The 25,689-nt window shown below is 50.5% G+C and overlaps 1 protein-coding gene across 1 annotated transcript in view; it reads left to right on the top strand.

Annotated features, from left to right (window-relative positions):
- Tmod1 (tropomodulin 1) overlaps nt 1-25,190 on the top strand; it is a 68,206-nt gene extending 43,016 nt beyond the window's left edge. The window contains exons 4-10 of the mRNA XM_041667424.1: nt 353-472; nt 6,224-6,313; nt 7,491-7,621; nt 9,208-9,315; nt 12,124-12,267; nt 21,233-21,377; nt 24,986-25,190. Of these exons, the coding sequence (XP_041523358.1) occupies nt 353-472; nt 6,224-6,313; nt 7,491-7,621; nt 9,208-9,315; nt 12,124-12,267; nt 21,233-21,377; nt 24,986-25,050 (803 nt within the window). The 3' untranslated portion in view covers nt 25,051-25,190. The remainder of the gene's footprint in view (nt 1-352; nt 473-6,223; nt 6,314-7,490; nt 7,622-9,207; nt 9,316-12,123; nt 12,268-21,232; nt 21,378-24,985) is intronic.
- The last annotated feature ends 499 nt before the right edge of the window (nt 25,191-25,689 follow it).

Below are 25,689 nucleotides of genomic sequence, written 5' to 3'. Positions count from 1 at the left end.
ATGAGGTCCTCTTCAAGAGTAGTAGCCACTAAGCCATCACTTTGCCCCCTCCACGTCTTTTGTAATAACTTCCGGAATTGTCTGGTACAGACTCTTCCAACAGTCTTTACTGGTGGACACACAGTGGGCACTCTCCTGCCTGACTTGTTCCTCTTCTGCCCACTTTCGAGCTTGCCACTCTAAGAACAGAAGGTCCTGTGAAGCTAGAATGCAATCTCTTTCATGCTTTAACAGTCTGCGTGCATTTTATCTATTTTGTTGAAGAACATTTACAGGTTTTTCTCTCGTATCAGAACCTTTCATGAAGGGAGTCTCAGACCCCACTATAGCCATGCACCCTGTGTATTTACAGGAAAGATCTGGGTCCCCAAGCAGAAGCCCATGGATCCCGTGCTGGAGAGTGTGACGCTGGAGCCCGAGCTGGAGGAGGCCTTGGCAAATGCCTCGGATGCAGAACTGTGTGACATTGCAGGTAAGCCCAAGGGACAAGCCTGTCTTCCTGAAGGCTTCCTGTGCAGAGAGCCTCCTCTGCTTCATTTGAACATTTGAACACCCTCTCTATTTCTAGGAATAGGATAAGATTTAAAAAAAAAATGTTCCCAAAAACCCAAACTAAATAAAGCCGTTCAAACACACCCTGTCACGGAACCACCTGTTGCTGCCCTGAGACCACTCCCCAGGGGAATAGGAATGTCCCAGCCATACACACCAGATTCTGCCCAAGCATCTCATAAAGGGCTTGGAGCACGACTGTGCTTTGTGAGTGTTACCCTCATACCTCTTAAGTGCCCCCCTCCACCCGCATGATGCTCCCCTACTCCAGAAGCAATATACTCCAGAAGGTAGTCTGCTATTGCAAACCCTCTGCTGCCCCTATCTCTCCTTACCGCTGTAGAGTCCCTGCTCTAGGCACCCGGTCCCTGTCTCTCTGGGGTTCACTGCAGTCTGCACCGGCACCCACCTGCCTCGCCCACACTGTGCCCTGGCTCAGCAAGTGGGAGGTGTGGGAGAAATATTGCAGACCGGTGGCGTAGGAGAGGAATGGGATGATGGGGATGAGCTGGCCGTGAGCATGGTGCAGGGAGAAGGGCAAGCTGGGCCCAGAGATCGAGTGAGTTCTGTGTCCTTAACGTCAGGGAGATACTGAGTTCAGTTTGGGGCCTGGGGCATCTGAGTTATCCGTGGGCCATCCAGATGGAAACCGCTGTGCGTGATGGCCTAGCATTCTGCAGGAGGTTTCCTTTGGACATGCTCAGAGTTGCCAGGCTTTAGGAAGAGCACAAGGCAGGTGAAGGCGGCACAGGCCTAGCCCGGGGCCCAGCAGCCAGGCACAGGTGAGCAACGACTGAAGGACCGAGTGAAGACAGACAGACTGATGGGAAGACAGATTGACAGTAAGAGAATCAAGAGGCAGAATGGGGTTCCAGGCTGCCAGAGACAGCGGAGCCTTGGCATCTGCCTCTGCTTCATCCAGTCCCCCAGCCTCCCGGGATGCTATTTGTGGCTCTTTGTGGCGTTAAGGCAAGAGGAGGGGTCTGCAGATGGCCTTCCTTTTAGCTACTAGAGCTGTGGTCAGTGGTTTACACTGCATAGCAGTGGTGACCGCAGGTGGTGGCAGCGAAAGCCAGACTGCAGGGACCTGAGGAGAGACTGGACAGAGCAGGCAGGTAGCCTCTTTCTCCAGAGGGCCCCTTTCCTCAGCACCACCTCAGGTGGTGAAGGACAAGAGTGACAGGACCCAGAGAATGGTGTCCAGTCTAAGCAGCGCTGAGAGGCCAAATGGCCCCAACGGGAGCCCAGACATGCACTCAGGAGCCAGGGGCTCAGCGGGTTACGTAAGATGCCAATGGAGCCATGCCAGATCCTTCAGCGTGCCCACATATTTCAGCCCCTCCTCCTCCCCCGCAGGTCCCTTGACTCCTGGTTAATCTATGCAACAGGGAGAGTGGATACCTTGCCCTGCCTGCCTCTGTTTCCTCCCCAGGAGCTGTTTTTATCTGGGGCCTGCTCATCTGAACCCCTGCATGACATCATGGCCCTCATGAGGGCACACGGAGATTATTAAATGGCTGCTGTCATAGCGGGCTCCTGCGGCTGCCCTGAGTCTCAACAGAGCAGGCCTCCGAGTTGGGTGTCTGGGCCTGCTCTTGGAAACATTTTCCTTGTTGTTGTCAGCACACTGTGGTGATCTGCCTCAGATCCCCAGCCCCGTGATATCTGGAAAGGAGCAGGAGACTGTGCATGCATCCCAGTGTTAGCTGACTGTCCCTGAGTGCCTGTCATTGTTTGACTTTAGCCATGACAAGGTGGCAGTGCCTATGGGGAAGGAGGCACGGGCCGTCTGCTGAGTGATAAACATGTTCCAGGTGCTGTGTGAGTAGTTCTCCATACAGCACTGTATTTATTGACCGTGACAAACCCTATGAAGTAAATTCTATTATTGTCCCATTTTACCCCAAGACACCAGCTGTTTCTAGTGCCGGATCAGAAACAAGGAGCGAAGATGATGCCAGGCTTTGTGGCTGTGGGTAAAAAGCAGAGCCGGGCAGTTAAAAGAAAGTTGCCCTGGATGGCCAGAGGTGTTGGCATGGCAGGCCCACCCATCAGAACGGGACAGTTTAGCCCAGGAGGGGATAGTCGGACTTCCCAGTATGGGTGGCTTATTGAAGGAAGGAAAGCCTAGAGAGAGGTGAGGGGGTCTGCAGCTGCCTCTGGTCTACATGCTGTCGTCACAGGGTGTCCCCATGAACCGGGCCTTCACTAGGTCTCTCCCACATGGCACCAGTTACCCGGAGCTTTCCTACCCACCGTGTACCAGGCTGTGGACTTGGTTCTGGTGAGAAAATATCCGAAGGAAACAGCTCTGTCCGCCCTCGTGGAGCTGGCATTACACAGGCAAATGAGACAAGATCAGCAAGAGTGTCACACTGGGGTGATAAGCCAGGGAGCACAAAAGGGGCACTTGGAGTAAAGGGTGGGTCAGGGGAAAGAAAGGAAGACATGGAAACTGGACCAAAAGTCAGACAGCTGGGGGTGATCTAGAGAGAGTGGGGTAGGAAAGAGGAAGTTCCAGGATGGGACACTCGGGCACAGTGAAAGCTCCCATCCTGGCCAGGGACATGCTTCTTTATGTAGCAGCCTCAGTATCTGTCAGTAACGGTCATGAGCTTTTGGGAGACCACAGAGAGGGAGACCCAGGGGTGGCAGAAGGAATGCGCGTCCCTGACAATCCATGAGCTTCCTCACTGAGTTGATAGACATTGTGGAACACCTGTCTTTGCTAGGCTGGATGAGATACAATCTTTGCCCCGGGGGACCCAAGAAGTGCATGGGAGGACAGGCCAAAAGTATGTAGGTTTCAGTCTTAAACAAGTCCCCACAGGGTGCTAAGTAGAGTTTACGGGACTCTGGCCTACGACTTTAGCTTAGAGGCCGCTAAACTAAAGGGAGTCGGCAGCAAGCGCTTGAGATTATCATTGCCTCCCACACTCGCTCGGGATTTGGTCCCTAGCTGCCCTTAGAAACTCTTGCAGTAGGGCAGGAATGAGGAAAAGAGTGGGGTGGGAAGGCCGAGCCTTTGGAGGGAGCACCCACTCCCCAAGGGGAACTGGCCAGCCTTTGCTAGACTGTCTCTTGGTCTTTGGTGGCGTCAAGACTGTCGGGGGATGTGACTTTTCTAGGAACAGTTCCCCAGCACCAAGTCCAGAGCCAGGTTCTGTGTCTGCACCTGGGATGTGAGAACACACCTCACAGCCCTCCACCAGGACCACTCAAACCTGTGGCAGCTGGAGGAGCCGGGGATGTGTGCCGTGACCACGCTGCATCCTGAGCAGAATTACAAATGGAAGGAGCCCTGCCAAGGCAGAGAGGAAACAGAACTCAATGTTCTTTTTCAGAGTTCAAAAATAGTCCTTTTCGAGTTTTGAGGAAGATCTAGACTTAAAAAAAAAAAAAAAAGGAAAGGAAAAAGAGAAAGAAAGAAAAGAAATCAAGTCTCCTGGCGCTAAAATCAGCCTGGCTGAGATCTACAAAGGAGGAAGCAACACGAGATGGCAGGGGAGGGTTTCCTTGGTAAGGCTCACTCCTGGTGACAAATGCAGACAATACAAGCCAGGGGAAAGCCTCAATAGCCCCAGGCTGGTGGTGGACATTTGTCTTAAACCACACTCTCTTCCTTCTCTCTTCCCTCCCCTCTCTTCTTTCCTTCTCTCAAGGAACTCTAATTTCTTCCTTCTGTGCCCTTCTATCTACCCATACCGTCTTTCCTATGTTGTTAGGACTAGAATTCTCCAGTTGAGGGGACAATTTTAGACTTTAGAACTCTTACTGGCCCGGCAGATGCAGTACTGCCTTATATACTAGGAGCCTCTCTGCTCCACGCAGCAAACCTGTTAAGTGTGGGGATGCTTATCCTATAACACTGAACAGGCTAAAACTGGGGGCATGGTTGCCTGGCTGCTCCCATGGGAAGGTAAGAGTTCAGCGTTCACACAAGTGCAGAACCCTTGGGAGACCAAGGAGGAAATGACCTCTACAAGGTCACTTGAAAAAGTAGCAACAACCCAAGGCTCTTAACTCTTGGTCCCTCACACTCCTCCGTGCCCCTCTCTAACCCATCACAGGACGCGGGGATTCAGGCACCACATATGTTCTCCTTTTTTATTTTTGTTTACATATCTCCTTCCCCTCCTGTGTGCTCTGAACTGAGGCAGTACATTTCATATGATCCCAGCCTCGGCGAACCTGAGACCTCCGCTGTGTGGGGGCTGGAGCACCTCTCTGGAAGATGAGTCTCCGTGACGTGACTCACCTGCAGCTGACTCAGCCTCGGCTCCCTCAGCCCACGGGGACACAGCCTAAATTAAAACCTCGAGAGCTGGAAAAGCAGCAGCTGTCTCTCCCCAGCCCTCCTCAGGGATGAGCCGATGAGCCGGCAAGGCTAATTTTAGCAAAGACTCCTAGGGACGAGAAACAGAAGGGACTTTGAGATCATCTCTTCTGTGGGTCTCAGTTCCCATTGGGGACACCAAAATCACCTCAAGGAACGAGGCATAGCTGTGCGCTCCTGTAATCCCAACACCTGAGAGGCTGAGGCAGGAGGATTAAGAGTTCAAGGTCAACCTAAGTTACATAATAAAAAGGGAAAAGAAAAAGACAGAGATCACACCCCTCTGTCCAGGAAGGAGCTGGATATTGGTGTTTTACAGCCCCCAGGCAGTCTGCACGTGCAGCCAGAGTGAGGGTCTTACATCATCACCCCTGGCTGGACACAGGTGGCTGAAGCCAAGAGAGAGAGGAGGGGCTTGCCCAGGGTAGCACTGAGAACATGGTCAGAGCCAGAACTTGTTTCTGGGTCTTCTTAAGACCTGCCATGCTCTCTCTCTACCTAGAGAACATATCTACTGAAATGTCTTAAAATTAAAAAAAAAAAAAATAGGTCATCAGATATTTGCCATAGAGACGGGAGAGCAGTGCTACTCCTCCCTGACCCTGGGGAGCCCCAGCCCAGCAGAGAAAGCACACAGATGTCCTGGACCCACCTTTGCTCTGAAGTACGTTGTGGTGTAGCAAGGACACCTGCTACTGAAAGAGAGGGGAGAATCTAAGGAGCCTCCCTGGAGGAGGAAGAATCTCACCAAGTCTTGGAGTAGTGGGATAGCTAAATAAAATATAGACTGTCCAGTTAAATTTTAATTTTTCCACTTGTTTTTTTGAGACAAGATTTCTCTGTGTAGTAGGCCTGGCTGTCCTGGAACTCACTCTGTAGACCAGGCTGGCCTCAAACTCAGAGATCCACCTGTCTTTGCCTCCTGAGTGCTGGGATTAAAGGTGTGTATTATCACCACCTGTCTGAATTTGAATTTTAAATAAACAACCTGAGAGACCCAGGGAGGCCAAATGGCGGAAGGACAGGCCAGAAGATGGCAGTGCATTCCCTGAAAGAGATCCTTGCTGGAAAGGATCCTTGCTGTTGGGCCACGTTGGGTGGAGTGTGCCTGTGGATCTTCAAGGAGACCTGGGAACCAGAACCAAAGGGAGATCTTGGGGGGGGGGGGGGGCTAAGAGCCACATGAATGAGAGCTAAGATAAAGATGACCCACGGTTTTACAGTCTCGTGTATATGTTTCTTACCATGCTCCCAGCATGTTGAAGATGGGTCTCCGGGGAGGGGGTGCATCTCTGTCTGCGAAAGCAGAGTCATGGACCCCCTTTGTTCCCACAGCTATCCTGGGCATGCACACGCTCATGAGCAACCAGCAATACTACCAGGCCTTGGGCAGCAGCTCCATCGTGAACAAGGAGGGACTCAACAGTGAGTATGCAGCCCTGCTTGCTTGCCATCCCCTGCCCTTGTGGGTCCGTGGGACTGGCTCACAGAGGACGCCTTAAAAGAGAGGCGCCTCCTCCTGCATCTTGAATCCCGTGCTCCCCATACTCCGGCTTGTCGCATTTTAAACAGGCAAATCTCTTCATCGCTTCCTTTGAGTCTGATGGAATTTTATGTCTCGTTTACAAAGCCACCTTCATCTCAATGCCATGTTTCTTCTAAAGGTTTTAGAGATTTGCTTCTTATGTTTGGTGCCTTAATCCTCACAGAGTGGGTTGTGTGTGTGCTGAGATGAGATGCCTCTATGCTGTTTGCCCAAATGCGTGTGTACCTGGGGACGCTGGACCAGTTGCTCTCCGCCTTATCCCTTGAGACAATCTCTCAATGAACCTAGAGTTCACAGATTTGGCTAGACTGGATGACTGGCCAGTCAGTTCCTGGGGTTCCCTGCCTCTACCTCCCCATTGCCAGAATTATAGGCACAGGCTGCTGCACCCAGATCTCTATTTTCTAACATGGAATCTGGGGATGAACTCAGCGCTCAGGTTTGCGAGATGAGGACTTTACTGATCAAGCCCCCAACTTGACAATTTTAGTAGAGATCTATTTTTTCTACACAATAGTCTTTGAAAAATGTGTTCCTTACCATCCTATGGAGCTCTTTCTTTCTCTTCAGTTCCCGCTGTTCTCTGTCCCATGAGACCCTTTGGCCTTTGGGCCCATGTCACATTGTCTCAATTATTTGACTGCATCATTCCAAGCTGACATTTGGGGCCCAAAGAGAAATGAAGGTGTCAAAAGAATTAGTATCCTTTCTTTTGGAAGAGAACTCCACTTCTTCCCAGCCCAGACCTCATCTTCCCCTCCTAGAAGCCCACTGTGATAACAAGCGTGGCAGCAAGGCCACCCCCACTGAACAGACAAGGACTTGAGAGTCAGAGTGTTTAGGTCTTGTAACGACTCAAGAGCAGCATCCAGGGATACCCTGACCTTCCTCCCTGACTCCTTCCGACCTATCCCAGCCCCTGGTACCTTCTGAAAAATGTGCTGCCTCCCATATACTCTGAACTCAACCAATGCTTTCTCCCAAGGAGTCCTTATGTTGGAAGAAAGCGACCCCTGTGTTTCTGGGAGCCAACTCCTTTTTTATCCATCACTCTAGGTGTGATTAAACCGACACAGTACAAACCTGTGCCCGATGAAGAACCAAACTCAACAGATGTGGAGGAAACGCTGGAGCGGATAAAGAACAATGACCCAGAACTTGAAGAAGTTAATCTCAACAATATCCGGGTAATGCCCTGCTATTTCAATTCATGTGTATTGGGAGTAGGAGTTTTCAGTTGTGTGTGTGTGTGTGGGGGGGGGCTATGTCTTGACATACAGATAGATGCCAGCAGTCTAGGCTATATAGACCAGCAGGGTCCTATCTGGACCTGGATATGTCTGGATCAGAAACAGAGACAAGCCTTGACATATGGGAACACTTAAGGGTTGGCCAATGTCAACAAGCAAATCCCATAGTCCTGGTTTCTCTCAGAGGACAATTACAGGCTCAGAAGTCCACCAGAGGCCAATCCAACTTTGATCTGGATGCCTGCCATGTTGTGCACAAACACAGAGATTCTCTGTGTTAAAATTGTGAGTCAGAACCACATTGCAGCACGGGACTTCAAGGCTGGCAAAGCCCTGTGCCTACAAGACTCATGGGGTCACACACCCTAGGCAGGCACTGCCCCTGAGACATCCCTGGTCCCTCTGAATCATGCTCATATTTACTCTCATTTTACAGCCAGGAAAGGAGATGTTGGTACAAGTGCCTCAAGAAATGCCCAAGCTGTATGCCATAGCACTGTGGCTACCGTTGCAGGGTACAGGAGGACTGTGGAAGCAGGCCCAGACGCCTGCCCACCTGCTCTGTGCTGAGGCCCCAGGATTAGCTGGGGGGGGGGGGGTGGGGAATGGAAGCCAGCCCCTTCCTCCTGCTCTCCTTTCTTCTCTGCTTTCTTCTCAGTGGTTGCCAGTCCCAAGCACAATCAGATTGGAAACCTGCACCCCAGTTTTCTCCTCCACCTGGCTCCTGGTTCTTCTCCCACGGGGGCTTAGGTGACACTTTGAAATGAGAGCTCTGGGAAAGCAGAGCCAGCTCTCCCTTGGTGCCTCCATTGTCTGCCATATGAGAGTCGCTAACACAATCCAGACTTGTATGTTCTGGGTGGTGACAAGCCCAAGTCATGGGACTTCATTAGGAGGCCTCAGACAAGGGCTTGAATACCTCCAGGTCTCAGTTTCCCTTCTATACCTGGAGGCAGTTGGACATAGACCAGTTTTCATCTGTTGAGATTTCAAAAACATACGCTAATACCGCTAATGCCCAGGTGTCCCTCTGAGGCTCTGTGTGTGATGGTGTGGGGCTGGCCTGCACATTGGCATGAAAAGCTGTCGCCAGAACCTGGACATGAGGCAATGCTGAGACCAGACCCTTTGGGACAGATGTCTCAGAGAGCATTCTGTCTTTCAGAACAGACCCAAAGAGGGGAAGAGAGTCCCCCCAGTCAGACACGCTGCCAGTCACTGGGTAGAAGCCAGGGTTCAGCCCTGCTCTTCTCCCAGTCCCCAGTCTTTTGTAAATATTCCTCTCAACTTCCATGCATGGAAGAGAGTTGCGGTTCCTATCTGAAACTTTCAGGGGTGATTCCTTCTGTCTGTGTACTGGGGAATCCTCAGCGTCTCAAAGCTCTGTCCCATGGCCCATTGAGAGACTTGCTAGGAGCCAGGCTGCATTTGGGAGAGACCTACTGTCCCCTCACCTTGGCAAGCCACCTGTCCCCATGGCCCATGTAGGGCTGCTGTTCACTCTCCTGCCCTTTCCTCTGCAGAATATCCCCATACCCACCCTCAAGGCCTACGCAGAAGCCCTGAAAGAGAACACCCATGTGAAGAAGTTCAGCATCGTGGGGACCCGCAGCAATGACCCTGTGGCGTTTGTATGTTCTGACCTCTCCGCTCTGCTATGTAGTCACTGGGCACTCAGGCCTGGTCCCACTGATGAAGAACCCTATTGTGGCTTGCGAGGGGGCTCAGCTAGGAGCCAGGAAGGGATGTATATGTATGGGACAGCCCTTGCACAATGCCCTATTCTCATCCCAGCTAATCCTTGCAACCACCCTGTTCTCAGAAGGGTGGGTGTGCAGGGAGGATAGGCAAGTGGCTTTGTCCAAAGCCACACAAAAAGAGAAAAGCAGACCTGGGATCAAACAAAGTCACATTGACACCTACAGTTGGTCTTTCTCAAACTCAACCTTTCACGCTCGAAACTCCTCCCCTTCCTGGGGCTCAGCATCTCCAGCTCCCACATCACCATCTTTGCCAATCAATCCCAGCGACTGATTTTACTTTTACTGCCTAAGCAGCTGGGTACGGTGATATGCACACCTGTAATAGCTGCATTCGGGAGGTGGAGGCAGGAGGATCAGAAGTCTGAGACTAGCCTGGGTTCCATGAGGCTCTGTCTCAAAATACAAACAAATGAAAAAAATCATGTTTACTTAAAGTAAGTTGTACTTACAAAGTAACTGTTAATTCTTTTTTAAAAATATCCCATACAAATTCTTGACAGTCTGTGCATAATACTGAGTTAGGCTCTGGAAATCCGCCTGTAACCAGTCTCATATCCCACATCCATGATCGTAGCCATAGTTGGGGCTTGAAGGCAGCCAAATGGTCCCCTGCACAGTGTTGGTGGTGGTGGTGCAGCAGGTAGGAATTAGCTTCCTGAGGAGAGTAGGTCACGGAGTATAGGAATCAGCCCTCTTCCAGTTCTAAAGTAGAAGAGACTGATTCCTGCAGGTGCTTTTGAAAGAACTGAATGAGCTCCCAGTGGGGGGCAGAGGCAGTTCCCAGGCTGCCTGCGTGAGAACTTCTAGATCAATGACCCCTGACTGACCTCGATGGTTCCCAAGTCTGTCTGTAGTGACTTAGCTGGAGAAACCCTGTGTACTACTTGCTCATGGATCAGAAGCACGGCCATGCTGGCACTCAGCTCCATGCCATGGATGGTTTAGGGGCATGGACTCCGTGCCAGGCTGACAGCTGGTGGCAGGCCCTTTATACCTGCATACCTATCACCAAGTGCTGAAATGCTAGACCAGGTGCCAGAGCCCTGCAGGTCCCACTGCCTGCCTGGCACTCTCTCCTACCCTCTGTTCCCTTTTTGTGACCCCCTCACCCAGGATCTGACGCATAACTCGACAGGGTTCCAGGGCCTCCCAGTTAGCAGCATGCACAGCTCATGGCCTGGCACACCTGCCCACTGGTTGTTAAACTGGCTGGTGGTTAGGTCAGGCCAGGCGTTTCGTGGGAGACAGGGTTGCTGGTGAGGCTCAGGGAGACCACCCTACACAGGTCGGGAACAGATTGGTCATAGAGAAGCTGACACACCACCTCTTGGCATGCTGGACTGCGGGAGCCAAAGGAGGAAAGTGGACAGCATGAAGGCTCTCTGGGAGCTGGGTCTCTGGCAGGGTTCAGCTCTGGGGGAGCACAACAGGGCAGCCTTTCCTGGCATCGCTTCTGACTCCCTGGCACACAGATCACAGTGTCCCAGGTCTGTCGGCTGCTGGTATCTTCTTTCCCCATGACGCATAGTTTCCCCCAGCTGCTAATTACCTCATTTCCTTCAGAGACTCCGATTGTCATCTACACCCCCTGGCTAGAACCCTCTCAAACGTGCTGAGGGCCATCTGAGCTGTACTCTGCAAGCCAGCCCTGTACTCTCTGGGGCTCAGAGAAAGACCATGGTGACATTTCAGCAGGGCCGTAGAGGAGACAAGCCAAGCATCCATGGGGGATACAGAGACTCACTGGGGGCCCTGGTGATCATTGTTTGATGGCCTACTGTGTGCTGGGTACTGTGTTAAGATAGGCGGTGGTGGCGCATGCCTTTAATCCCAGCACTTGGGAGACAGAGACAGGCAGATCTCTGAGTTCGAGGCCAGTCTGCTCTACAAGGCAAGTTGTAGGACAGGCCCCAAAGCTACAAAGAAACCATGTTAAAATAAAAACAAACAAAACAAACCCAAAAGCAAACAAAAAACAAAAACAAAAATAGATATTAAGCTACATTTTCAGCCCATGAAGGGTAGATTGTCTAGTGGTGGAAACACACCAACCATAAACACGGAGGGGTGTGAGACCCTAGGGAGATAGCTCACTCAGTAAAGCGTTCCCCCTACAAGCATGACAACCTGGGCACCATATCGAAAGCTGGGCATGGTGGCTCACTTGTAATCATAGCGCTAGAGAGGTGGACACGCACACAGACACATGCACACAGACACATGCACGTGCATGCACAAAAACAAAATAATAGCAAATGGAGACTTGAGTGAAGGAGATGTGGATAAGTTCTGAGGTCACAGGGAGCAGGCCCTGGGTAGCTGGGGTGTCAGCAAAGCTCTTGCAGCCAGAGGCACTGAGAAAGTGCCTTGAAGGATGAACAAGACTTAACCAAGTGAAACAGAACTTTCCAAGTGATGAAGCAGAGAAAGGCTAAGGGGTGGGAAGGCACTCAGCGTGTGCAGCAAACCCAGAGGGCCAAGGCTGCGCAGGGAAGAGAAGCAGGTCCAGAGGTCTCTGAGTCCTGATGAGCGGTCTCCTAAAGGGGTGTTCGGGGGCCATGGCAGGTTGCGAGAAAGCAGACACAGAGGCATGCTTCGAAAGGCAGCTCCAGGGACCGCCTGGATCTGCTCCATCCTTGCCCAGGGTAACTCACGGGTCCTGCTTTTCTCCCGAAGGCGCTTGCCGACATGCTGAAGGTGAACAAGGTATTGAAGACACTGAACGTGGAATCCAACTTCATTTCTGGAGCTGGGATCCTGCGCCTGGTGGAAGCTCTCCCACACAACACCTCTCTGGTGGAACTGAAGATCGATAACCAGGTGAGTCGAGCGGGGTCTTCACCTGCCCGCGTGCTGCTGGTGGAGCAGAGGACACTGGTGACAGATGTTCTAGAGCCCACTGTGAGCCACCTCCAGGTGCTCCTGTCCTGACCCCCCACCCCGCCGCACTACCTTCTTTCCAGCGCTGTCAACTTCATCATGTGCCCATGAGTGGTGGGAATTCACACCTTAGCTCCAGCCTTGGCCCTTGGCTTTGAGAATGTCCTTACTTAGACCCAGAGCAAAGGAACATACTTCTAAGCCCTGTGTGTCACCTCAGTTGTTCTGTTGAGGAACCTGAGACGTGGAGGACACAGATCGCACAAGCCACGGGGCTCTTCGCCAGTGACACCCCATTCCCCATTCCCACACTTGAGGTGACTTTTGGGTCTCCTCCACATGGCACCTCCCCTGTCTTTATCCCACAGAGCTCCTGTTTCTCTGGCTTCCATGGTCCAGTCTGTTCTTTGCGGGCAATTCTTTTGGTCTTGGTTGTCTCAGAGAAAGTTAATAACCGGAACTGCCCGTGGCAATAGCTTGGCTGTTGGACAGTTGCGGGTTGTTGTGGGAGTGGGAGGCTCAGTGCCGCCGTGTGCCCAGCATCTCTGATCTTCATCGCCCGCTGTAGGATGCGGGTGTGGTCAGCCTCTGATGAAAGAGGCTAAGAGAGGGATAGCTTCCTCAGGGTCGCGCTCAGCACTCAAGAGGCAAGATTTGAACCCACAGCTCCCCAACCCCAAAGCCCACTCTCTATCCGCGACTGCGCATTGCTTCCTTGACTAAGTCACTATCTTCTTTATAGATGGGGAAGACTGAAATTTTCTCTGCACTGGCAAATGCGGCTGGATGGCTGTGTATGTTTGTTTGGAGAGAAGACTGGGGGGGGGGGGGAATACTGTGAAATTATTGTGCCCAAGCAAGACCACAAGTTACTTTCTTCTTGTAAGATGTGGCAGACAGAAAGTGCCGAGAATAAAAATGAGCAGATTAAATATAATGAGCTCGTGAATCTGTCACAGTCAGAACTAAGCATCACCGGCTTCCAGAGGCCTCATCCTAGACATGGCTTTCAGAAACTTCCCAGCTTGCTCCCACTCCTGTCTCTGCTCCCATGCCATAGACTTCTGGAACATCCTATGCCCCGCCTGCCCATTTTCTGCTAGAAAACCCTTTGTGCTACATGGAATGTGCAAAAGCATCCTGGGCCAGCATAAAGGGCTATGTGCATTCTCTGCCTGGCTGCACCTCAGTGATATACTTGGTAGGTCGGCCTTGAATCGCCTGGGCTAGCAGGAGTGTAGCTGGTGGGAAGTGCAGACACTACATATAAGTCCCTCCCTCCTTCCTTCTCTCCCTTCCTCCTTCCTTTCCTCTCTCCCATTTGGTTCTTGAGAGTCATTATACTCCTGCCTTCCCTGCTTAGCCTCCACAACTCCTCCAAGCCTTGCTGCCCAGACAAAGCTAGGTATTGTGGTTCCCCTGCCCTTCAGCATCCACATGAGCTCCTCAGAGCTAGGTGCTCCCCCAGCGGTTCCCCTGCCCTTCAGTATGCCCATGAGCTTCTCAGAAGGTGGTGCTGGGTCGGAGTCTTCTCCTTATCTCAGTGCCCAGCCTGGTACCTGGGCCTCATGGGTACCTGGTAAGCAAACGTGTCCCGGATGGTAGCACGTTTCTGATGTATAGAAAGAGGCTGCATCAGTCAGCAGTCTTTCAGTCATGTAAACTTGCTGCTGCACTGGGTTGGGCATCTTTCATACGCTGGTAACCTTGATGCTACATTGACCCTGACCATCTCTGCCTTGTCCCTTGACCATTGCTGACCCTGATCCCCTAAAGGTGGGAAAGGCAGAGCAGATGAATCACAGCTTGCAACAGCACCCTCCCTGCCAGCCTGGCTATTCTTGTGACGTCTGTCCTGGTCAGAAAGGAGTGAGAGCATCAGCTGAAACTTGACTTCCAGGGCAGACCCTCAACCAAGTGGTGGCTGATATCAACCCGTCCACCTTCCCCGTTCAGCTGTATTCCACCTGTGCCCCCAGGGCATTAGAGACTTTGTGCTGACCATTGCCTTCACCCTGGCCAGACACCCCAGTGTAAGCACATTCACTGCCTGGCCTCAGCTTCCCTTCTTGTAAATGAGGATAATTAGCCACTGTCCTAAGGGGCTACAGATCTGGGGACTGACGCCATTGGTGACTTTGAAAGTCACTATGCAGGTTGTGATCTCACACACTATCCAGAGGGCGAATGCCCACAGGAAGCACGCTGGCTGCTTTGTGTCCCTGTGCTCACCCTCTGATTCTGACTGCCGTATGGACTGTGTCACCTGCCTCAGGTCACAGAGTTAGTGACCGAGGAAGATCCTGGCTTAGGTATATATGACTCTAAAGCCTGCACACGGTGTCTGTTGGGGTTCTTGAAATGACTGGTTTCATGAGGTTAGCCTGGCCTTTCTCTTCCTCATCCCCTTGGCCATGCTGGCCTCTGCTAAAGCGAGGCTCCGATTGAGTCTTCTAGGAAGCCACACTGGGTAGGAGGGGAGACAGGTGAAGAAATGACCTTTGCATCAGGTGCTCTTGTAAGCCACAGATAGGGTGAAAGTGGGTGGGGTCCAGTGGAGGAGTCAGCCATAGTCAGGAGCAGGCCAGGGCGGGTGTCAGGGAGAAGGTGGCAGAGAGAGGAGGGTGTATCAAAGGGAAAACGGAAGTCAGGGTACCCAGGAGAAAAGAAAATAGAGAAAAGGCTGGGGAGAGCTCGGAGCCTATCTAGGCAGGAGTCTGGGGGCCCAGAAGAAGCCTGTGAGGATGAAGAGGCAAAGGGGCTGGTGGGTAAGCCTGTAGGTTCTGCTCTGACAGGGTGGCTCCTGGCTGGACCAGTAAAGAGAAAGCTAAGGATAGGAGGCCAGCAGATGCTACACCCAAGACTTCTGGTCCTGGGGTGACACTCCTGCCTAAGTGGGGGCCTCGGGCTGTAATGGGGCCTGGTGGGGAGGGGCTGAGTGGATGAAGACTGTGGATGAAGGCTTCAGGTTGGAGGCTTCCCTGGCCCAAGCTCAGGGAAAGGCCATGCATGTGTCCCAGGAGGTCTGGACACAGTTGTCTTCTCGTGGTGACCAGGGTAAAAGGGAGGGGCCAGGAGGAGGTGACAAGTGGCATTGATTTATTCCTCTTCCTTGGTTCGTCACCGAGGTCCTTGAAGGCCAGAGCGTTTGCCTCAGTCCTTGGAATTGTAACCTGTGTTGAGAGACTCTCCTTCTCTCTCCTTTTACGGCCAAAGAAAGGGACTTGGGGCATTCTACACAGGGTGACATGGATTCTGAGGCAGTTTGTTTACTAAGTGCTTCCCGTTATCTCCAGGCAATGTTCTGCTTCTGCCCAAAACTGCCCTAAATCCGACAAGGGTGGGGAGCAGCCTCAGGGGCCCTGAGCCGGCCTGAAAAGCTCTAAGAGTGGCTGACCAGCTTTCTTTGCAGTGGGGAAACTGAGAAGGAGGGGGCTTGTTTTAGTCAAGGCCATTGTCCAAGACAAAGCTGGGTTGGATTGTCAGCATCCTTGCTACACATCGGAGAGGATACACCCTATCTGGCCCACGAAGTAGGCTCTAACCACAGGGTGCTTGGAGATCCCCATCCCCAGCTGTATCACCCCCCAGCCCTGCTCTGCTTTCCTGAGCCTCCTCTTGCCTCCCAACAGTTTTGTGTCCAGCAGTTCCTCCCCAGTCCTTCCGAGTCCCTCGGAACAGATAAGACCTGGAAACACGACCCCTCCAAATGAGGATGTATCAGCCATCTGGGCATATTGGTTACAATCCCCCTTTCCCCTCCCCTGTGTGTCAGGGACACTGCTTGATATTTTGGACAGGAGCCACAGGAAGTGGGTTATGCATTTGTGTTGTTTTTCTAAGTTAATCTGTTTGTGTCTGGTTTTTCTCTAATTTAACGCTGTCTGGGAGTATATCTGTTATCTATGCAACAAATGACCCCAAGGCTTAGCCTCAGAGTTCTGGGATAAACCAATACTCAGCAAATTTGCTCAGTTTCTGAGTGACAAGAATCCAGGGCTGCTGATCTGGCTAACTTCCCCCAGAACATGTCATTCAAGGCAAAGAAGAAAGTTCCAGCTTTGATGACCAGCCTTGAAACCTGAGCAAAGTCTACTCTGACATTTTCTTTTAGAAGCGAACCGATAGGCACCGTACACACACAGGAAGGAGGTGAATGAGGCTCTACCTTTTGAGGGAGCTATACCAAAGAATTTTTCAGATCTATTTCTAATAATTCTTTCATGATTTCAGAAAATATAGTATGATCATATTCACACCTAACTCCTCCCAGATTCCTTCTCTACCTCTCTACCCACCTCGTTTTTTGATAAAACATAACCTAGTGGGGCCCTCTCTCAAAACAAAACAAAGCCCATGGACGACACCATTCAAGAAAACTGCCTCTCCTCCCTTAGACATCAACTGTCAATAGCTCCTTAGCTAGGGGAGGGACTTGTGAGTCTCCCTCCTTCATGTTAGAATGCTGACTGGCTTGGTCTTGTGCAGGCAGCCACGGCTGCTTTGAGTTCACAGTGCATTGGTCCTGCCTTGTCCAGAAGATGCTGTTTTGCTCCAGTCTTCCGTGACCTCTAGCTCTTAGGATCTTTCAGCTCCCTCTTCTATGAATCTTGGGGCAGGGCACCAGATGAATGTCCCAGGTGTGACTGGGCGCTTCACTGACATTTATTCTCTGGACTTTGGTTCTAAGTTTCTGCATTTGCCACCATCTGTTGCAAAAAGCAACGTCTCTGCTGAGGTGTGATGGCTGTACTAGCTTATGGATAAAAAGATACAAGAAGGGAGGGCTGTTGATGCTATGTCGTTTAGCAGGTTAATAGCACTCAGTTCAGCCCTGGGCTCTGGGTGCTTGCCAACCGTGGGTTCTTGGCCAGATTTACAGCACCTGGCATGTTTTTCTTCCCATGGAGTGGGCCTTAAATCCAACCAGAAAGCAGTTGGTTCTCCACAACACGTGTACCTATCTTGCACCCATGGACCTGTCTTGCCAGGACAGTCATTATCATAGTTCACAGGGTTCACAACAGGTAGGCTGTTAATGACTCCCCTACCCTTTCCTCCCGCCCCCCGGCAGCCTGCTTAGCCCTTTCAGGCACTAGGAAAGCTGGCCAGTAAGGAAGAATCTCCCTGGTCAGTATCATTTGCTATCTCCATGCCCTGTGACCAAACTATGAGTTGTCTTCAGGGATGTGGCCTTATTGTCGAGTTCTGGTGAGCAATACAGAGCAATAGCAATAGGCTATGTTGTTTGGGGGGCATTTTTGAGACACCCCTGATGAACAGCTCAAGGGGAGGAATTCCACATCTGGCACTAGGCTTTTTATTTGGCAACCTCTGGCTTCTGAAATAAGCATTACTACCTGTGTAAAATAACTCTAGTTAAATTCTTTTATATAAATATATATATGCACATATATTAAGAAATTTTACAAATGGTATATTTCCATATGATTTTTAAAGATTTTTCCCTAGTGTCATCCCTCCACTCCTCTCTGTAGACTTCCTTAAGTCACTGTCATAAGCACCCTCTGTATGGTTTTGTATCACAGCACTATGGTGAGAAAGGCCTTTCTAGTCAGCAGAGCTACCCAAGGATAAAGCAGGTTTCTCAAGCGGTGAAATTCCTCCCCAGGGCTGTGCTACCAGAGTGGAAGAATTGGCAGCTTGCAATTAGATGAACGTGTATGCCCGTGAGAGGTGGCACTATGACTTCAGTGTTGACCAAGATACTCCCAGGACACCTTCCTGATGGAGTAGTTTCTTTCTTTTTAAAGTTTGCTTTCTTCTTCTTCTTCTTCCTCTTCCTCTTCCTCTTCTTCTTCCTCTTCCTCTTCCTCTTCCTCTTCTTTCTTCTTTCTTCTTTCTTCTTTCTTCTGAGACAGGGTCTTACTAAATAGCTCTGACTATCCTGGAACTCACTATGTAGACCAGGTTGGCCTCCAACTCATAGAGATCCGCCCACCTCTGCCTCCCAAGTGCTGGGATTAAAGGAGTGCCCCCACGACAGCTGGTGTGATGGTATTTTGCACATGTCATCCAGGTCACAACAAAGTAGCCTGTCATCAAATGAGCTAAGTGAATGGCCTGCTGCCCAGGATTTCAGCCACCAGTCCCACCTCATCCATCCTAGCACCTGAGGCATTTGTCCTCTTCTCACCAGATTGAAAACCCTCAGTTCTTAAGCATGTAAGCGTAAACATGAAGAGTTTTCCCACAAGTCCCAGAACTGACCAATGGCAGAAGGAACTGAACACAGGTATCTGTTCCAGGGTCTCTAGCTGTAACCTCGGGTCTCGGAGGAAGCTCAAAGACAGACACGGGACAGATAGAAAAGACACAGGTAGCCAGGAGGGCAGAACTGCGGTCCTCTCGTTGGGAGTCCATGCAGCAAAGGGACCATACAGTGAGGTAGAGACCTCTGTCCTCTGAGGCAAGTGAATAGAAGCAGCAGGAAGGCTGGAACTCCATGGCCTCTAAAACCTCACGGGGCAGCAGGCTGTCCTGCGATGTCCAAAGGCGTGCCCACCGTATATGTTTTCCGCAGAACAGCCATGATGCCAATCCAAAGTGTGCCCCTATAGCTGACTGTGGAACAGCCCCTCTTCCCCTGCAGAATCCCTTGCGCTGGCATCTGTGGCACAAGGTGTCGGCACAGCCATCAACAGCCATCCACACTGCAGCATCTCAAGGGCATCCCAAGAAGCAGTTAAAAAACAAGGCGGCATTTCTCTTGTACTAGCTTGGGAAGACCTCTACAAAATAGTGAACGGAACAGGAAGTTGCAGAAAATAAATATGAGATGAATCTATTTAAGGGAGAAAGAGCAACAAAACAACCCAACCCTGTCTATTTCTGCCTTGTATCTTATCCCCAGCATAGCCATTGGCCGTGGTGGGGGAGGGGGAGGGGGAGGGGGAAGTCTATGGACAGGGGGATGATGGGAAGGGAGGGATGGTATGAAGGAAGACTGTTCACTTCTCTCCATCCAATCATTTGAATGTTAAAAATATTATATTTATCCACAAGTGATTTATTGAATCTGAAAGGAAGCCAGAGTCCTTCACTGCCCAAACTCTGCCAGCGCAGTCCTGCAACCCAGTCCCTGGTCTGTCCCTTGGGGCTTCTTACTGCCTTTCACCCACTGTCAAGGTCTGAGGTCACTCTCCTGATCTTTTTATGCCACCTAAGCAAGCTATTCATAGGGTCACAGCCTGCAGACCTGTGAGGTTTAAGAGGCCATGGAGTCCCAGCCTTCCTGCTGCTTCTATTCACTTGCCTCAGGGGACAGAGGTCTCTACCTCACTGTATGGTCCCTTTGCTGCATGGACTCCCAACGAGAGGACTGCAGTTCTGCCCTCCTGGCTACCTGTGTCTTTTCTATCTGTCCCGTGTCTGTCTTTGAGCTTCCTCCGAGGCCCGAGGTTACAGCTAGAGACTCCGGAGCAGATACCTGTGTTCAGCTCCTTCTGCTACTGGTCAGTTCTGGGACTTGTGAGAAAACTCTTCATTCCTGTGTACTCCATTTTCCTGGCTTGTGACATGAAAGTTCTGTCCCACAGGTTGATGGTGAAGAGGCAGTGGGTGTGTCCCTCTTGTGGTGTCCTTGTGATTTTGCTTGGCACACTGTGGTCGCTGCTGAGTAGTGCTACCGTAAAAATAAGTCAGGCCTGAGTGGTAGCTCTGGTTCCCAGCAACTCTTCTTCCCTCCTCTGGGAAGCCTTCCCTGGAGTCGGAGAAGGAAGCAAGCAAGATGGTCCTTGGGCATCTTACCCAGAGATATATGTGCCTTTTCTTTTTCAGTTCTGGGGATCAACCCCAGGGCCTGTGCAGACTATAGCTGCTCTCCCAGTTCTGCCCAGTAACTCAATATGCTCACTTTCTATCTTACACCTTAGTTTAAAAATAATGGTTTGAGGCCAGGGCTGTGGCTCAGGGGTAGAATGCATGCTTAGCATGTATGAACCCTGGGCTTGGTCTGTGGTACTACAGAAGAACAGTGGAAGGGAGAGAGGGAAGGAAGGAGGGAGAGAAGAGAGAAAAGGAAGAGAAAGAAAATAGAATAAGTGTGATTCAAGATTCTCACTCTAGGAGATCAGTCATGATTCGCTGAAAGAGTCTGTACCCCCTCACACACCCAGACATGTCTGCACACATCCCTGGGAGTCTGGATATCAACCTGAGAATCTGGACTTCCATAGCCCTTCTGGCCATCGATGAGGTCAAGGCCATGTTTCGGCTCTGGCATTAATAAACTAAAGGTCTGAAGCCTGGCTTCCATCTCTACATGCTTGTTTATTCTCAAGATAGAGAGGCTATTTCCTGCCTCCCCAAATGTAGGCAGGTAGAGAGAGGGGGGAGGGAGGGAAAGAGGGAGGGAGGGAGATAGAGAGGGAGAGGGAGGGAGAGATTGCTGTGGGAATAAAGGGAATTCAGGCAGCATTGCCTATGGTTTGGGACAGTATACAGTGGACAGACAGCTCTCATAGACATGGCCCCTCCTTTCCACCAGGTCAGACCCATGGTTTTGATCTAGCCCACTCCTGTCCAATAACGGTTTCTCAGCACGTGCCCTAAAGAAGAAGTCACATTTCCTGCTCCACGAGGTAGCCAGGGAGTTAGCAGCCCTGTCTTCCTTTTCTTGCTGAATTATCTCGATTAGGTCCTCTAGAACAGTGCTGCTAAAAGTGGACATGGTGGCATTTTCCTGATCCTTGGGGAAAGTTTTGATCTTTATCCATGCAGTGTAATGCCAACTTTATTTCCATCCCAGCTTCTCTATGTGGCTTCCCTCTTAGAGTGCAGGTAACCTCCCCACACAACACTCAGGGCTTCCATGTGGAGAGGTGGTTTAGGTAAAGCACATGTGTAATTATTGGTATTTTGTTCTTTTTTTAAAAAACCAAAGAGCCAGCCCTTGGGCAACAAAGTGGAAATGGAGATCGTGAACATGTTGGAGAAAAACACAACGCTTCTGAAATTTGGCTACCACTTTACCCAGCAGGGGCCCCGGCTGCGGGCATCCAACGCCATGATGAACAACAATGACCTTGGTGAGTCCACACCTGCCTTCTGCCTGCTTGTTTGCCCATTCTCCCCCACATTTTGCAGGGTTTCTCAGGGAAATTGTACAGACACCTCTGACTCCAGGTTCATGGGATCAAACTCCTGACTTTCGGGAGGATCACATCTTATTCTGTGTTTAGGCATGACTTCCCCCAGTCTGTGAGCTGCCTGTCTTCAGGACCAAGGGCAAATGCCTTTTCTTCCTCAGCCTGGCACAGCATAGGCTGAACCCAGAGCTCAAACTAGCATGTTGGATAGAGGAAATGAAATTTAAGGATGCATGGGCTCATCCTGGGTCTGCTCCTCTCCTGAAGACCCTTCTCTAGGTCACACTGGTTTTTGTTCACAATCCCAAAGCTCTCAGCCAACGCCATTACCAAAAGCCATAGCCCGGGAGATGCCGCGTGGCTCCCAAGGCAAAGTTGGAAATGTGTGGTTCATAGGAAAGTAAAGGCAGGGTCAGCAAGATGGCTCGATGAGTAAAGGTACTCACGGAACAAGCTTTGGCAAACTGAGTTCAGTCCCTTGGACCCACAGAGTAGGCCTCTGATCTCCACATGCATGCATGCATGCATGCACGTGCATGCGTGCGCGTGCACACACACACCACTAAGAATAAATAGAAATACAATGTAAAAGCAAGTTACATTCCCTCCATCTCTGCTGAATTACCATTTCCCTCATTTCTCTAAATAGAGAGAGAAAACCTCACAGTCTCTTGGTGACAGGCTGCACCAAATACCTGTGCAGTCGACAGAATGAATAACATCAATCATCCACTGGTTCCCATGAGCCCATTGTTCACGCGTCCTGGGTGTGGTTGCTTATTACATGTTCCCGATGATGCTCAGGAGAGCAGGGTCTGGTGTGAAATGAAGGCAGCGTGACTGGCAAGGCCCCGGGAGTGTGTGTGTGTTGGGGGGAGGGGAAGCAAGTCACGCAGCAGGTCTCTATTGTTACCTTGATTGAGGGGGACATTTACCCTGAGTGTCATAAAACCACAACAGACCAAATTACACTCCTTCTATTGGAGGAGAGCAGGCAATGTGGTAAGTTAACAAGGAAGCTGATCTCTGGAGCAAATGATGAAGCCAAATGAGTTTTAAAGACGTTCTTTGGTGAGGTTTTCATCAAATCCTCACCGCCAGGGCTCTCTAGCTCCCAACCTTCTTGCAGAAAGAAAGGAGCCTAAAACCCTGAAGCAGGGGTTTGGGTGATGATCCAAGGCTGTCAGATCCCCATTGAGTTGAGTGAGCACTGGAAAGGCAGGCACTCACAGACCCCGCCCAGAACTCAGACTTACAGGCACTTCCAATCAAGTTCTTCAACCCCAGGCGCCATCTGTCAAAGTTTTGAGGCCCGGGTGCAAGGGCACAGGCCCCTGCTCTTCAGCATGGCACAGCCCCAGAGCTGTCTGTTCCTTGCTCCCTTCACAGGCCACTTTCTCTAGAGCCTCGGGTCTAGAAAAATATACTTCTGTCTTGGTTTATCTGAGGTGCCATTATTTGAAAGAAAGTAAGATCAAAACATAAATGAGATGCAGAATTCTTACCACAGCACAGAAGTGATGGTTACACCGAATCATTGGGTGGGGCCAGCTCTCAGAGTATTGCAGGCCCAGCTGTGACCTGGTTATGAACCAGTACTTAAAAACCCCAAGTATTGGGGGCTCAAGAGATGGCTCAGGGGTTAAGAGCACTGGCTGCTATTCCAGAGTTCTGAGTTCAATTCCCAGCAACCATATGGTGGCTCACAACCATCTTTAAGGAGATCTGGTGCCCCCTTCTGGTGTGCAGGCATACATGAACACTAGGCAGACAGAACACTGTATACATAATAAGTAAATAAATCTTTAAAAATTAAGATAAAGAAAAAATCCTAAAAATTATTCTGAAAAACAATAATTTCACATTTTCCCTAGTTATGGATTAAGCGTCTGACAGGATCCTCATGCCCACCATCAAAGGCCAGTGAGTAAGGTTGCAATCCTTGCCCTGCAAAATGGCTTTCTTTTCTGAGGCAGGGGGGCTGAACTTGTGAGCATCAGATGAGACATGGACATGTAACCAAACTACTGAGAGAGGCACAAGGCTGAGGCTCAAGATGAGCAGCGAGACTTGGCTCCGTCTGGTTCTAGCTTTGTTATTTTTTTGTTTGAGACAGTTTCATGTAGATAAGGCTGGTCTTGAACTTGCTATGTCTCAGAGACTAGCTGTGAAGTCTTGATGCTATTACATCCACCTCCCAAGTGCTATGATTACAGGGGTGTGCTACCGGTAACATCCAGTGTATCACTGCCTTTCTGGCTTTGAGCAAACATCATATCCTTGCTATCATTTTCCTTACCTGTGGCATGGAAACGACAGCATGCGGAGTTCAGAGCCTTCAGAGGGGCTTCTGTTCAGGTCGGTGGGTGACGCCACACTGGGTATGGAGAGCCACAAGAGCAGCTCACAGGCATGCTTGCACAGCGAACGTGGGAGTGACAGGCTCATCTGTAGAAACTGCACATTCTCTTATTACAGACAGCCCTCTCCCATTCTCTGTTTTGGTTTTTGTTCCTGTGCGGATTCCCAAACTGTGTGACACTTTCAGTCACCTCCAGGAATTGGATTAGACGGTGTCTTCCTTTCAGATTGCCTCCCCATCTGGTTGGCTTGCCTTCCTCTAACTTGGGGCTAGGGAAGTGGGTAGAGACCCACGCTAGGTAAGTGTGAGCCTGAGACCTGTTTGTGGCTCTTGGCCACACCTGCACAACTACCTGCTCCATCTGAGTCACGTACAAGTTGACAGGGTGGTGGAGCTCATGGGCTCTTATCGGGTGGCTCCACAGCCACCTCAGCCTGGGAACTGAGTCATCTTTGACTAAAAGGTAGCAAGGGTCACCCACCTATACCACATCAACAGACCCCTTGATTTTAATCTACTGCTCTATAGCCTTCCCTGACCTTGTGTTTTCTCGTAGCAAATCTAGCTTGCTTCTTAGTCATTTGCCAATATCATGTTTTCTCTTATTACACCCAAGGGGCCTTTGTCCCTGCCAGCCCTAGCCATAAGCTTCTATCTTCTGTTTGCAACTTCCTGGCTCATACTTTCTTCTCTATAGGTTTAACTGTCATGTGAACAGTATTTGAAGCATGAACTGCCTTGCTCCTAGGGGGATGTCACTACTAAAACATGAGGGAGCAGGACAATTTGAGGCACTTTTCAGTTACTGGCATTGGCAGGAGGCAGACCAGGCATTCCCAGAAGGAGCAAGGGGAAACATTTCAGCAGGCTGACACTCCAGTCCTAAGACTGGCTAAAGTTAACCCTGCTCAGAACCAATCTTCAACTGTGGAGTCCGTGTAGGCAAAGGCAAACGGTGTGTGTGTGTGTGTGTGTGTGTGTGTGTGTGTGCATGCCAAAGACTGTGTGGTCAGCCATTTAGAAGAGATATCCACCCTACCATAGATTCCCATCAGTAACCAGGGACAAACATCCAGCCCCAGCCTTCTTGTAACCGTCCTTGACAAGCAGGCTCTGACCTTGTGGACCAGTGCTACTCAGGACTGGCAAGGATAGCTGGCTCATATCTCTTCCCATTCCTTTGCAGTGAGGAAGAGGAGGCTTGCAGACCTGACAGGACCCATTATTCCCAAGTGCCGTAGTGGTGTCTAGTGTGCAAAGGGAAGCCCACGCCTGTGAACTGGACATGTTCTACCGATAATCCATGTTCCCCAGTGGAGACCAGGAGGCAAACGCTGGCGTGGAACTCTTGTGGTTAAGTTCTTTGTGCACTAAAGTTTAGGTTAACTAGTGACTGTAGTCGGACCTTTTATAAAATATGGTCAATGTGAAGTTTTCTTTAGTCACAGAAGTTCAGTCTGGTTATTATTTAAAATGAAGAAGCCCTCAACCTGGCAGATCTTGCTGCAGATAGCATGACAGTGGCAGTGAGAGCCCAGAAGTCCCCTTGGTGGCCATGCTTTGGTGTTTAGGTGCACTTACAACATGGGACACATCAACACAGAACACTCATCCCAACTAGTCTGGAAGCGCTGTAAAATACTTTATTACAGGTCTGGTCACAGCAGCTCAGTAAAAAGAACAGATAATCATGATTTTTCAACCCCACTTGAAACTTTAACTTCAAGATTAAAGCTGCCAAATTGATTCCAGGATCAAACCCCTTCCCCCCAAGAATGAAAGACAAGCTACAGAATCTTCTAAGAGTCAGAAAGATACAGGATTCCTTCTGCCAAGTAAGAGAAGGGGGAGAAAAAGGCAACGGTGAAATTTCAAGTTTTAAAATCTACC

The sequence above is a fragment of the Microtus oregoni genome, unplaced genomic scaffold (assembly GCF_018167655.1).
Source record: "Microtus oregoni isolate MIOR12 unplaced genomic scaffold, Mior012 000017F_ref0000208, whole genome shotgun sequence".
In the NCBI taxonomy this organism is placed as follows: Eukaryota; Metazoa; Chordata; class Mammalia; order Rodentia; family Cricetidae; genus Microtus; species Microtus oregoni.
The sequence above is the reverse complement of the archived record's forward strand: the minus strand, read 5'-3'. Positions and strand labels throughout refer to the sequence as shown.